This window comes from Salvelinus sp. IW2-2015, linkage group LG14 (assembly GCF_002910315.2).
Source record: "Salvelinus sp. IW2-2015 linkage group LG14, ASM291031v2, whole genome shotgun sequence".
Taxonomy (NCBI): Eukaryota; Metazoa; Chordata; class Actinopteri; order Salmoniformes; family Salmonidae; genus Salvelinus; species Salvelinus sp. IW2-2015.
This window is the reverse complement of record NC_036854.1, coordinates 38,884,536-38,898,765: the sequence shown is the minus strand read 5'-3', so window position 1 is coordinate 38,898,765 and position 14,230 is coordinate 38,884,536. Positions and strand designations below refer to the sequence as shown.

Below are 14,230 nucleotides of genomic sequence, written 5' to 3'. Positions count from 1 at the left end.
GGGAATAGGTTGCCAAGATGTTACATTTATAGTTTGACAAGAAAAAGAGGGCCTAATTGATASGCCGTTTAATCGGTAATTACACTTGACCATACTTTCTCCATAAATTGCAAGCAGCATAGCCTGGCTCTAGCTCACCGGAGTCCCTGGCATCAAGCTAACTAACCTCATGTGATTTCACTGACAGAATTGAGATTAGGCACTAGAGATTAAGATGAGAAAGGTGTTAAAATGCCCTGGGATTTTATACTGTAATCCTGAATGTCAGTCATCAAAAATCCACCCCCCCCCCCAAAAAAAGGTAGCCTGGTAACCCAAAATAAACTGCTCCCATTCTGTTGTGGAGTAAAACAAAAGGCATACATAGCATTTCAGTTTGGTTCCAAGCTATGACCAATTCCAATAGTATCAAAGTATGCTAGCGATTTGTCTTCAACAACTACCAAGTAACAAGTGATTGGTCGTTCGCAAACGACCGGCTTTTTGGTGAATGTCGGGAACCGAATCACATTAGTGAAAAAGCCATTCATTTGGCTCCCTGATTGCATACTGTTGCTACTGCTTTTAGAGTTCCAGACAATTATCTGCAGATAAATGATATAAACATTCTCTGAAGATTGTAATTCCTCACTGCYGGAGCAACAGTGAGGAGACATTTCCAGGTCCACACACATTATGCAACTTTGTAGATTAGCCATTTTTTCAGTTTGAGGTACATTTTTAAGCGCTACTGAATAAAGAGCCATTTGGGAGCCAAATGAACAGCTCTTTTAGATGAACAGAGCCAAATAAGCAGGCTCACTGAAAAGACTTGAAACGCCAATCACTACCACTAACTTCCCGTCACCAAATCCATACTACAACTTGGTCCCTATTCAGATGTTAACCTGTGCATTGTTCTCCATCTTGGGAGATAGTTTAGATAAGTATTTTCTTTGAGGCAAAAAAACACAATGATCTCCCTAATATCATAAATACAGTTKAAACAGATTTTATTTTTGGGCCAAATATGAACACAATGCACTTGTTAGGTTTGTCCATGGAAGAGACATCAGGGAGGCATCGATCGAGTCACTCACTTTTCCTTTGCTTGTTCGTACACCGAACCCAGAATCTGATTACCCTGTGGCTCTAGCTACATGTGGGATTTGTACAAATTAATAGTGCAGCTAGGGCCCTTCTGTTCTGCTGCAGATTCCCCAATACAGGCTGGTTAACGCTGCAGCGTTTAATCTGGTTTAACCAGGGTATCCAGAAAAGCAGACAACACATCAAGCTCTGACTGACTAATAACATGACCAAGAGTATCCATCCATTACTCTACAGCTGTGCAGAAGGTCTGATAAAATTGAAACCAGCGGTTCTAACCTAGGATATTGCATAGATGACAAGAAGTGGCTCAGTGGAATTGTGCACCTCTGATAAGACCGCTTGCTGACAGCACCATTTTACATGCAGATGTTTCACTGGGCAGTTATGTTAAGAAAAACATTGGCCAGGTTACAGTCCAACACTGGACTCCTGTCAGACCCAATACCCATCTGTTACAGGCCACAATGGGCAAACACTGCATGCTTAGGTGTGCTGAAGTTAATCTTGCATACATACAGGACATTGGGAGTTAATTTACATTTTCAACAATTGTACATGTTTCTATAATCAGATCAGAGATGGAGGATAAGGTGTGAATAAGAGCCGAGATTGTGGTATGKACTTTAAAAAATGTGACATTGTGTTTTTATTGCCTCAGAGTTTTACATCAGACATGCGGCTGAACTTTATTGGTCAATACATAACGGAAAAGTCTAAAAGCTGATGAGGTCCTGGTCTTGAAGCAAAAGCATTACTTTAAAATCCGTGGACCTTCAACTGCTCCTCCCTGACAATGCCTATCTGGGGGGGGGGGGGAAATAGACACAAATTAGGCTACACAATAACAGTAAGACCACAGCACACACTAACGATAGGAACAACAGCCAGTAGGTTACAGTCATAGTGACTACAGAGCCAAGAGTATGTGGGGAAAAAAGCCCATGTTATGGGACCAATATTAGCATTTTTCACACATCATGGTAAGAACATCTATACATGACTGAGCTTCACAAATCGATTGTTCGATACTTCCAGATGATTTGGACATGATGCAGAAAAATGTTAATATCGGTCCCATGACTTGAGTGGGATTTGTGTCACAAATGCAAAAACCTTAGCAGGTGGAAACAGTGCCAGGGAAAATAAACAAAATCTTGGATTGCTSTCATACCTTGTCCGTAGACTGCTTACAGGGTAAGAAAACCAATTAGTAATTTTATAATTTGGGTGAATTACCCCTTTAAAGATTTCAGCAMTAAGTTTCTGCACCACCGACAACCCTTTAAAAAACTTAACATTTTTAAGAGGCTACCAGGTTCTTTCTAGGTGAAGTTCTACCTCAGAATCAAAACATTGTCACAACTTTTATAATGCTCCACTACAGTTTGGTTTTTCTATTGGTTTTCTGTTAAGTATTCATTTTAGACTATGCTTAAGTACTATAGAGTATATGTGTGACCAAGTTGTGTGAAATGCAACAAAGTATCTAACATCTGATTACTTGAAGGCATTTACTTATCCAGAGAGACATACAATCAGTGCATTCAACAAGTGTAGGTAAGACAACCACACATCTGAAAGAAGCTTACCTCCATGAGGAACTGGCAGATGTTTTTTCTCTGGTCTCCCTGCAGCTGGATGACCTCACCGTACTCAGGGTGCTCAATCACAGTACCATTGCAGGCAAATTTCTGTCAGGCACAGAGACAACCCCAGTAAATCACAACATGCTTAGCTTTGTGTAAATTAGCTGACATTGGCATGAAAAGTTGATGAATTAGTAAACAAACACTGTCTTGTGTATTTGTTTTGTAACCCATTCCAATTTGAGACATCTGAAAACATGACCATTTAAATAACAGAATAAGACACGAGAGGTTGAGAGGGGCATGTGGCTAAGTAACCGTCCCATTAGCATTCAGTGCATCACCATCTGACTAGAACAAGCCCAAAGCCCCTTTTAATCACTAGCTAGCTACATCCTCGTGTGTGTGTGTGGGGGGGGGGGGGGCAGTAAATGCCCCAGTGATAACTGGTGGCTTATGGAATAAAACTGACATTGATGCTGCAAATACATTTCACTCTGCAAAGGGTAATAGCCATAGGCCAAAGCGGTTCAGCATCATGCACTTTGAGTGTTGCTTGTCATTACAAATGGATGTAAACAAAGTCCTCACGCTAATCCCTGCCTACACATACCTCAACACTCCAGTATCTCTGCACATTTGGTACTGACACTATATGGCTTCCTCGTTTGTTTTCTTATACTTTAATATTTAACTAGGCTAGGGCTTGCAAGTTAAGATTCTTTGTACTTGTGCATAACAAAAATACAACTTAAATACGTCGAGACCGCATCATCACCTTCTTGAAGGCCTTCACAAGCTTCTTCTTGTCGTAATCGCCCGCGATCCCTTGAACAGTGGTTAGGGTCTTGCGTCCGTTTCGTTGCTGTATCCTTATGTGGATTTTATCTTCTGTCCCTGCCGGGAGTAAGTCGTCACCCTTGGTTGCATCAGCAAAGGGATCTGAAAAGCGAAGGGGGGAGAAAACAATTCTCCGCGTTTAGTTAGCTACTCATGCTAGGCTAAATTCGGTGACGGGTGTCATATCAAATATAATGCACTGTTAATACCTCTAAAAAATGTATTTTACAAAGAAATACCACTTTCGTCCTGGCTGGCTACTGTAATCTATTAGATGGTTAGCTAGCTTGGAATCAACGTTCACTAGGTGACTGGTCGTTTTGCCCCGTTTAGACAACACGATAGAAGCTTAAACATGGATAACATCACTAACCAACGTTAACGCGTAAGTTACACAGACCGTAGCTAACKGTTTAGTTGCCATGGGAAGTTGGCCAGCCAACGTTAGCGCCAGCTTTTAGCTATACAACTAGCTTACAATAATTTAGCTGGGCCATCGCATTTCATTAAATTGTTTATTTTCAAAACAGCCTTGGCTAAATTGTACCATCAAGTCAAGAATGGTCAAATGTACATTTGCTAACGTTACTTGCTACTGTCAATTAACGTTAGAAAGGCTAACTGGCTAGAATTTGCGCTTTAACTTACCAAAAGATTTGAGGTTCTGAATAGAGGACATGCGATATTAGGACGATAACTTTGTGGAGATGAAATACCTCGATGTAATGCCGTGCCTATTTATATGAGTATTATTTAACAAAGTAGCTCAAATAAAACGACAAAAGCAACCTCAGCGCACGCCTCGTATCCTTGACAAAATGGCTTCGAACAAAACAGTATTCGAATCCGTTTGCGTTTGTTCGACTTCGTCGTTGGTGCTAGCAAGCATCGAACACAATGAATCTTTGGACTCAATACTGCCATCCACCTTGTTGGAGGGACGTTGCCTAACCAGTAACTTTAGTGAATATAAATAGGAAATTCATAGTTTGCACAATAGTTTTACACATTTTGAACAATTACATTTTGAACAATTACATTTTGAACAATTACTTTATTATAAGTCACTGACAGTATTAATAATGATATACATGTAATTTAAACATTATGGTTGAAGTCAATTTAAAATACCGTTTTATCATCCAGTGTAAACGTATCACACTTATTTCTGGTATGAATCAGAGCACAACATTATAAAATTTCAAATATACAGTCAAAGTGAGCTATATAGAAATATCATGACAGATCTGTCCATTGCTCAGCAGCTCTTCATGACATGCCAATTCCAACAAGTAGTGCCACCAAAAAGGCCATATTTCCGAGGAAAAACAGGACCAGTAGTAACACCTTGTATGCCTGTGGGGAGAAATGAAAAGTAAAACTCACGCCGTAACAGAATAGTTAAGAATGTGTCACTTTACAAATCACTAATACAATAAGTATATTGACAATGTGATTCAATGGTAGGATTCAGCTTACCGATTCAGAAGCACCCTCTTCATTATCTAGAACAAAAAATAGTTATAATTGATGTAGTATTTTTGAAAAGCGAAATTTAACAAAAATGTATATTTGTTTTCACTCACCACTGTGCTTGCAGCGCATGTGAACATCTAGCAGGATGTACAGTGTTGCCTCCCATCCAACAAAACCACCCATCACCTTCAGAAGCCACTTATCCTCAGAGCTGTCAATCAACGACAACCCAGTGAATATGGCCGCCACTGGAAGAAAATGTGAACACAATTACTAACATATCCATAGCGCTACAAACGTCTGACAGATACTGACTGAGAAAATAAAAAACATTTTGTACTATGCAAATAAAATATATTATGATCAGTTCCTTACCAGCTAAAACTTTTATCGCCACTGCATTTAAAGCATGCGACCAATTAAAGAGGAATAGCCTGTGAAAGACACATGGAGAAAATATGGCACATTGTCTATAAACTATTACACATAAGCAAACTCACATACAGGAGGTATGATTATGGATCCCTTACCAGCGATGTTGAGATCCACATCGGAACATGGCAACGATCGGCTGGAAGAAGGCCAGAATCATAACGACGCAGCCCAACACAGGATGGGCTCCCTATGAACACACTGGCCTCATAAAGTGTCTCAACCATTTCAATTATCTGAGCCTTCCATAATGAAGTAGGTTTGTTTGAGTAAGAAAACTGTAGGCTAGCCAGCATTTGTCAACTTCATTCAGAAGAAATTGGCTATTAAGACTGACGTTTGTTTTAAATGTATAGGCGCAATAAAAAAATGTTTGATACATACCCCACTCCAGCCTCTAACATGTGAGAAGGACAAAATGAAGGCAATGATGGTGGCAGCAACAGTGAGTGTCATAAGAAACACGTGTGCCTGATGAACATAAAAGCCAAGAGGACATAATGTGGCATCATTATTTAGTACTAAGAACTATCCACCTAATACAATCTAGACCAGGAGTTCTTAAACTTTCTCAACTCCAATGAGAAATGTACCATCCTCCCGTGACGCAAATAGTCTTCCAACAAGGGAAATTCAGGCACCACAGGTTGAAATTTCATTTTGCATTGGTCCTTTTAATATTAGAAAACAAATTCAAGCTGTAATTTTTGTTTTATCATACTGTCAATGTTATGAATTWGAAAAATTTCAAAGCTCAKTACATTAAATCACAATCTAAAAGCCCATTACATAGAGAACATTACAAACTGTAATATTTACATAGTAACTTACTTTGTAGTGATGGTGAATGTTTTAATAGGTGCGATTGATTGGCTAAATTCAGCAGTTGTCTTTAACTGCCATTTTCCCGAAAGTTGGACTTTTCAACTAATTTCTCATCTATCGTCATTCAAAGTGTGTTACTAGATAAATTCTCAAAACGTGTACAGAGGTAATTCTTGATGTGGCAACATTTTTATTCTAGATAACATTTTAWTTTAAAAAATGCACTTCACGTACACGTCTTCAGTATTTTGCATAGAAAGATTAAGTTAACCCAAGTATACCAAACATTAGGAACACCTTACTAATATGGAGTTGTGCTTTTTGTCTCAGAACAGCCCCAGTTCGTCGGGGCAAGGACTCTTACAAAGTGTTGAAAGTGTTGAAAGTGTTCCACAGGGATGCTGGCCCATGTTGGCTACAATGCTTCCCATAGTTGTCTGGATGGTGGCTCATTCTTGATACACACGGTAACTGTTGAGCYTGAAAAACCCAGCAGTGTAGCAGTTCGACACAAACCGATGCACCTGCCATCTACTACCATACTCTGTTCAAAGGCACTTACCCATTCACCCCCTGAATGGCACACAATCCATGTCTTAATTGCCTCCTTTATCCTGTCCCACCACCCCACCAGGGTGTGGTGCCTCGTCTCAAAAAGAAAGTGTTGGATTATAGATGTATTCTCATAACTCACGACACACCTCTCACATGCCTAGGGCCCACACTTTGCATCCTGACCCATAGATAAAGAAAACGTTATCTAGACGTGCCAATGTGACACATGTCAATGTGCTGGCTTAACAGTATAGCTTCAGATGTCTGCGACTGGGAGTTCCCGGATCTCGGCCTCACAAATACGCGAGAGCCCGCTTGACACACTTAGCCAATCATGCTATAGTAAAAGGTACCAATTCGATAGCAGTGAGGTGGAGACATTTCAAGATAAGGCGGGCGATCAATCGAACGCCGTTATACTGTACCCAATGTGTTAGTGTAACAGAAACTCACCTGAAACCAAACGTCTTGCCAACATTCCTTCCCCTTGGCCACACCTTTGAGATACCGGGCTGTGATCATTCCTAGACTACCTGTGGTCATCCATGCTATCAACATCAGGGCACCTGAAGGACAACAGGGTAACCAGTCATCAATACACTAGTATCTGTAGTTATAATAAAAAGATAATAATGTTAGAGGTTATGCATGCAAACTCTCCTCACTAGGACAACAGTAACATTACCATGTGCTTTGATAATAGGAGGCTGGATTGCATTGGTGATGACCTGAGGTCTGGAAATATCCATCTTAGTGTCACTAATGAAGGTGCCTGTATGATGCCCAATTTCCCCTGTGAAAGTCAACCAAAAAGAGAAATATAATAACTTTAGTTCAGCATTCATGTGTGTCGTATGTTGGCTTGACGTCATCTATACCCCGCCCAAAATATTATAATTAAGCAATAAGGCCAAAGGGGTTGTGGTACTTGTGCCTTCGGGAAAGTTCAGATACCTTGAATCTCAGGTTCCAGCCTTACTCTAAAATGTATTAAGTTGTCCCCTTCCGCAATGTGACACTTGGCATTCAGTCCAAAGAGTTCAATCTTGGTTTCATCACACCAGAGGATCTTGTTTCTCATGGTCTGAGAGTCTTTTAGGTGCGTTTTGGCAAACTCCAAGTGGTCTGTCAACTGCCTTTTACTGAGGAGTGGTTTCCGTCTGGTCACGCTACCATAAAGTCCTGATTGGTGGAGTGCTGCAGAGATGGATGTCGTTCTGGAAGGTTCTGCCATCTCCACAGAGGACCTCCAGAGCTCTGTCAGTGACCATCGGGATCTTGGTCACCTCCCTGACCAAGGCCCTTCTCCCCCGATTGCTCAGTTTGGCCGGGCTGCCAGCTCTAGGAAGAGTCTTGGTGGATCCAAACTTCTTCCATTTAAGAATGATGGCGGCCACTGTGTTCTTAGGGACCTTCAATGCTGCAGACATTTTTGGTACCCTTCCCCAGATCTGTGCCTCGACACAATCCTGTCTCGGAGCTCTACAGACAATTCCTTCGACCTCATGGTTTGAGTTCTGCGCCAACATGCACTGTCAACTGTGGGACCTTATATAGACAGGTGTGTTGCTTTCCAAATCATGTCTAATCAACTGAATTTACCACAGGTGGACTCCAATCATGTTGCAAAAATATCAAGGACGAGCAATAGAAACAGGATGCACCTGAGCTCAATTTCGAGTCTCATAGCAAAGGGTCTGAATACTTAGGTTTTTTTACTTAATACATTTGCCAACATCTCTAAAAAACTTTGCTTGGTCATTATGGGGTAGTGTGTAGATTGATAAGGGGAAAAAAATTTAATACTTTCTAGAATTAGGCTGTAACGTTACAAAATGTGATGAAAGGGGTCTGAATACTTTCCGAATGCACTGTACCAGGGCTAAAGGCTGGTCTTCCGCATGACAAGGCTTGGATAGCCCTTAGCCTTGGTATATTGGACATATTCCCAAAGCGCCTTATTGCTATTATAAACTGGTTACCAACGTAATTAGAAGTTATAATAAATTGTCATACCCGTGGTATACAGCCTGATATACCACGGCTTTCAGCCAATCAGCACTCATTGTTCGAACCAACCAGTTCATAATCCTTGTTAGATAACAAATCTGTTATAGCAATCTGAAAATCAAAACGAAAATCAAATGGAAGAGGGATACAACCATGTCCTCATACTCTACCATTACTGGTTGGTCCGTGAGCAAACATGAGGTAGTAGGGGGAACTGGACCGTACCAGTCGCTGAGTTGAGATGGGGTTCCTAGTCGTGAAGGAACAGCTAATGATATCATCCTTRATTGAGGATTTAACATCAGAAACATTTCCCTACAAAATGACAAAGAAACATTTGCATCAATACCGATTGTTTTAGGATTTATTAAGCATCAGGGTTGTGGTCAATTCCATTTAGATTCAGTCAAGTCAGGAAGAAAATAAATTTCAGTCCCAATCATTGGAATGGACCCCAACCCTATTAGGCTTTATGTAAACATGTACGCCATTCATGTCATAATAACAAGCGAGTGTGAGAGAAGTGCAATACCAGAGGAACTATGTCCGGCCGCTTTCTTCCTGTTGAATAGGCATGTTGCAATTGGATGATCCCGTTACTGTCCCGGCCACAAATAAAGATATTATCATTTCCCTTATGAGAAGAGGAACAGAAATCAGTCACATCTGTTGAATTTGCTCATTTAAATGTAGAGACATTCAGTCCAGTTACTCTTATATAAATGAAAAAATAACAAGTTTAGTTTGAAAATTGTTTGAGGGATAGCCTGGTTACAGATCTGTTAGCTCAGTCTTGCCAACTCCTAATGGGCATTGTCATGCCAAACCTGTTTGACCATTAGGAGTACCAGGCTAGATGAGGGCAGGTTGAAGGCAGTGAGCGTTACCATCATCTGGTCATCTGAAAAGCCGATGGCGATGTAGCCATCTGAAGGGCCGGTCATTTCCAAATGGATGGCTGTATCCCTGGTAGAGGTCATAGCAGATAGGAAGTAACAGTCTGGGCTGACCCCAGGGTCACAGTTCAGAGGTTTCCTGAAACAGACCTTACTGCTGCCACATCCAGCACTCGAGATGGACAACTGTTGCAAACATAAATCAATCTTACTGTAAAGCACTTGGGACAACTGATGTAAGTTCTTATAAATATATGTTTGAAAATCTAATATGGCAATATTGTCAGAGAGTCAGTTACTTGTGATACATTGTTAAGACAAGAGATGTTTCAAATACTATTATCCAACACCATACGTACTGAGGATTGCGATGGAAATACTGCTGTAGATGAGGCGGAGGTGGTAGAGGTGATTGGTATGGATGTGCTGTTAGCTGGTGTTGGAGCAGTGCCGCTGAACGTGACTGGATAACTTTTCACGCCAACCCAGAAGGTGGAGAAACCTATTACAAAGGACGCACTGGCAGAACAAATAGTAAAACAATGTAATAGCATCAAGGGCTGGTTTCCCAGACACAGTATTACACTAAAAATCATGTTCAATGGTGATTCTCCATTGAAAGTGCTGTTTAGTCTTGGACTAGGCTTAATCMGTGTCTGGGAAACCAGATTTGAGGGTACAAGTACTGAACATTCTGGTTCAGGAGCTACAGGATGGATGAATCACCTGAATTGGATAGCGTTGAAGCCATCTAATGTGGGGGCCCTCCATGTTCCCTGGATGGACAATTTAGCTGATGCTGACGTGTGAGAAACTGCAGACTTCTGGGAACAGGACGCAACAGGGTGATTCCACACCAGGAAGTCCAAAAAATATGTCTGTTATCTCAGATTTACTACGTGAGAATTACCAGAACACTTACTAGAAAGGATGTTTTATATTCTTTTTACCTTTGTATCAAACCATGATGACAGTGACCATTTTAGACCTATACATTCCTCCTGTAAGACCCTATGAATCGTACATTATATAGACATGGTGTCATTTTTTTACATTCATTTAACATTAAATATATACCAAAAGATGCATGTCTAAAGAAAACAGAGCGCACTCTCCACGGGACAACCACAGCAGGTTCAACTTGCCCGGCTCCCATGCATTGTCCATCTTTCACCAACGTGGATGAACAAGAGATCAGTTTTAGGCTTACTGCAATTCAGTAAGCCTTGTTTTGATTATTATTATTTTTTTTATAAAGGTCCCTGCTACTACTAGGTTTCAGAGTTTAACCTGGTCTCCACACACACACACACCTCAGACTTGTGGTGCAACCTCTAAATTATGATACATTTTATAAGCACCACCAACACAGTGAATGGAAATATTGGTTAAAAGGGAACTCCCTTTGCTAGTGATTTGCTGAATGTGTGATCCTAAAGGAGGGCTGTGGTTAACCTATAATGTCAATTTATATCTATAAAAAACTGGCATCATCTTCAAAAGAAGGAGCCCACTGGAAATTTGAGCCATTTGAAGAGTATATTGTAAAATATATATATATGGGTACTTGAGATATTCATAGATTTTTTTAAATGTTAATTTATTCAATGTGAAAAAAGATTTCAGAATCTTGACATAATCCATATTTAGATTACTATTAGGAGTATAATGACACCAAGATAACTGCATCATGTATGGTTCACCAATCATAGGGTCTTACAGGAAGCATATTTAGGACTAAAAAGGGCCTAAAATACTCATGATTTTCTCCCAAAATATTGTAATAAATATGTCCTCCCAAATTAAGTTCCTATGTGAAAATTTCCAGGCCAATCAGAGATGCCAAAAAATATTGCCTTCCTGGGGTCAAATGGCCCAAAACAGATTTCATGAGTAAACTACATAATGTAGGCTAGTGGGTTTGGGGTAGCAGGAAGACCCATGCAGGAACAGGATATTTGATTAGTTTGTAAATAGTGTTTTTCCTTACATCTCAAATACATTTAGGGCTATAAGATGTTAAATAAACATTACTGTTTCAATGTTATGTAATACTGTAGCTCTCATAACAGCAAACCAGGCTATAGACCATGTGGGAAGACAGAATTAAATTTTGCAATCTCTATGGGAATAGACTCACAGGTTGRCCGTTGCAGGTGAGGAGCTGTGCCTCTCCACCTGTTACAGTGAAGACTCCCAGAGGACTACTTCCATTAACTGCTCTGGCTTGTAACATGAACCCAATGAATGGAGTGGAATCTGCCAGGAGCCGGACTGTTAACACAGTGTGTAGTTGATTTAAAACACCAGTTGCATCACCATAGAAAATGGAGACAGATTCAGGCCATATCTACTTTTAAAAGAGACCCGCAACAGCCAAACCATAACATTAATAAAAACTATAGTGGTGAGTCTTCAAGATCACTGCGTGAAAAATATGACATGACTTCTCACCTGTGATTTCATCGCCCTCCTTGAAGCTGGACCGGTCAGCGGTGACAAAGAATGGAGCAGGGCTCTGCTGTGCGGTTACGAAGTGTTGCGGTGCCATATCGTCACACGCATCAGTCACCTCTCCGGAGCTGTAGCACCGCACGACCCGCAGAATATACGCAATGATCAATATGTATCGATCCATCTAGATTAAATGAAACCGAAAAATAATTAAGAACCGGCTACTGATGGAGAGCGTGGCGTACCAGAGTCGACAAGTTAGGGAGTTGGGTGAGGGCAGAATTTCTAGTTTAGTGCCTTGTGTGCGGTTAACGTTAAGACAGAGATGACCTCCGTTCTGGATACCAGCGTGACAAGTACGGCCGTGGCCTTAAGCACTTAACCCTGTGAGACCAAAGTGTTTTTACAACACTTACACAAATACAGCTAGTTCTGGCTCAGAACAGTTTGTTTCATTAATACATTTTTTTCTACATCAACACTACATCTTATAGAAGACAAGTTGCTACTATACATATGGGTATAAGGAGATTAATTATGTAARACAAGTAACCTGAGGATACAACTTCATAGAAATACTTAATTGTGCAAAAAGAGCAAGATATAACCAAATCGATTGTCCGTAGGCCTATTAGGTGATAAAACAAAAGCTCGCCTTTCAAACATAGACACACTACACAGGAAGTCTCCTACCCTGCTCCTGGAGAGTTACCCTTCTGTAGGTTTTCACTCCAACCCCAGTTGTAACTAACCTGATTCATCTAATCAACCAGATCATTATTAGAATCAGGTGCAGTAGATTAGGGTTGGAGCAAAAACGTACTGCATGGTAGCTCTCCAGGAAGGTTGGAGAGCCCTGATATAGAACAATCTGAAAACACCATTGCTGCTCTATCTGGCTTGAGCAATTAAATAATCAGAAACACCTGAAGTGTTACCTGCCATGCAAAACTAAGCCAATAAAAATGAAGACAATTTAAATACTTAAAGTAACTGTCCAGTGTTTCCAGATTTCTATGAAATATGAATTATAATTAATTACAATATGAGTGAAATAGTTTTCCTTCCAGAAAATGGTAATTAAGTATGTTAAAATGCTGCTTTTCTGTGTTGGAATGGTGTAGGCGTACCCCAACAACAGAATAGCATGGGATTATACCATCATTAAAAATATAGACGTGAGTGGACCGCTGATTAGCCAGCTCAGCCAATGAGCTAATATGACATCATGTTCTTTGAGGAAATAGCAAGCAGCTTTAAAACTGTTTGCGATTGAGGTGTGGTTTTATAAGTGTTTTTTTCTCAAATTTAAGCTTTGGCCACAAATACAACAATAGGACAAGTCAACAACTTTATTTGGGTATSAGTTATATACAAACTTTTAACAGTGACATTTTAACTGGACATTTATTTTAATTTAACTGTTGGCAGTTGGGACTTATAGTAAGCACTGTTTATGGAAGGATTTGAATGTTGATGAATGAATACAAAATATACAATTACACTTGCTCTAAATAAATAACTTTCATACACATTTAAAAAGAGTCCAATGATGTCTCTAGTGAAGGAGCCTGTCCTTCAAAGCTAGTCTACATGGTATCATCCCAARTTAAAGGGCTTCAGAAGGACTTTATTACAAGAATACAGTCAAAAGCATTTAAAATAAATACAATACTTAATTAACTATTTAGATGGACATGTTACATATTTATATACAGTATCTGTTCAAGCTTACATACATTTAAATGTATCTACTATCAGCTCATAATATAACACTAAAGGGCATTGAGAATAAATTGTTGAAATAATGTTATTGTTCACTGTATACCAACTTCCAATAGCAGGCCTATGTTACCATTGGTAAGTGATGTTATTCCACTAGGTGGAAGGCTACTCTTCACTCTGCGCTGCAGACTTACTTGGATGCTGTCCTGGACAATTAAAAAGGAAGTGTCTGGTGAACTAGATTAGGGGAGAATCTCAACTGCCTACTTCTTGTGTCCCCTCTGCTCGCCTCTTTCTCAAAATTCATTAGAGAAGGTCAGAGGGGAGGGACCTCTTGCG

At 40.1% G+C, this 14,230-nt stretch overlaps 2 protein-coding genes across 8 annotated transcripts; both read right to left on the bottom strand.

Annotated features, from left to right (window-relative positions):
* Window positions 1–1,709: 1,709 nt before the first annotated feature.
* On the bottom strand, window positions 1,710–4,365 carry eif1b (eukaryotic translation initiation factor 1B). Of its 2 annotated transcripts, none has more exons than XM_024000187.2 (4): window positions 4,167–4,365; window positions 3,457–3,620; window positions 2,682–2,783; window positions 1,710–1,893 (listed from the first exon to the last, which is right to left on the bottom strand). In XM_024000187.2, the coding sequence occupies exons 1-4, from the start codon at window positions 4,195–4,197 to the stop codon at window positions 1,849–1,851; spliced, it is 342 nt and encodes a 113-aa protein (XP_023855955.1). In that variant the 5' UTR covers window positions 4,198–4,365; the 3' UTR covers window positions 1,710–1,848. The 2 variants fall into 2 exon arrangements, with proteins under 2 accessions (XP_023855955.1, XP_023855956.1); XM_024000188.2 differs by having other exon boundaries at window positions 1,710–1,889; window positions 4,167–4,348.
* A 187-nt stretch (window positions 4,366–4,552) lies between these two features.
* LOC111973038 (putative ferric-chelate reductase 1) lies at window positions 4,553–12,910 on the bottom strand. Of its 6 annotated transcripts, none has more exons than XM_024000185.1 (16): window positions 12,860–12,910; window positions 12,167–12,350; window positions 11,853–11,986; window positions 10,439–10,536; window positions 10,072–10,231; window positions 9,704–9,898; window positions 9,349–9,450; window positions 8,987–9,131; window positions 7,492–7,599; window positions 7,260–7,372; window positions 5,811–5,897; window positions 5,525–5,616; window positions 5,370–5,428; window positions 5,105–5,242; window positions 4,998–5,023; window positions 4,553–4,874 (listed from the first exon to the last, which is right to left on the bottom strand). In XM_024000185.1, exons 2-16 carry the CDS (start codon window positions 12,348–12,350, stop codon window positions 4,788–4,790), a joined length of 1,728 nt encoding a protein of 575 aa, XP_023855953.1. In that variant the 5' UTR covers window positions 12,860–12,910; the 3' UTR covers window positions 4,553–4,787. The 6 variants fall into 6 exon arrangements, with proteins under 6 accessions (XP_023855953.1, XP_023855952.1, XP_070302797.1 ...); XM_024000184.1 differs by having other exon boundaries at window positions 12,822–12,896; XM_070446696.1 differs by having other exon boundaries at window positions 10,439–10,533; window positions 12,822–12,896.
* Window positions 12,911–14,230: the final 1,320 nt, after the last annotated feature.

Coding starts and splice junctions, on each gene's coding strand:
- eif1b (XM_024000187.2), bottom strand. CDS start 4,197: ATGTCCTCTATTCAGAACCTCAAATCTTTTG. Junction 2,784..3,456: donor TTGTGAAGGCCTTCAAGAAG/GTGATGATGCGG, acceptor TGTGCCTGACAG/AAATTTGCCTGCAATGGTAC. Junction 1,894..2,681: donor TCTGCCAGTTCCTCATGGAG/GTAAGCTTCTTT, acceptor CCCCCCCCCCAG/ATAGGCATTGTCAGGGAGGA.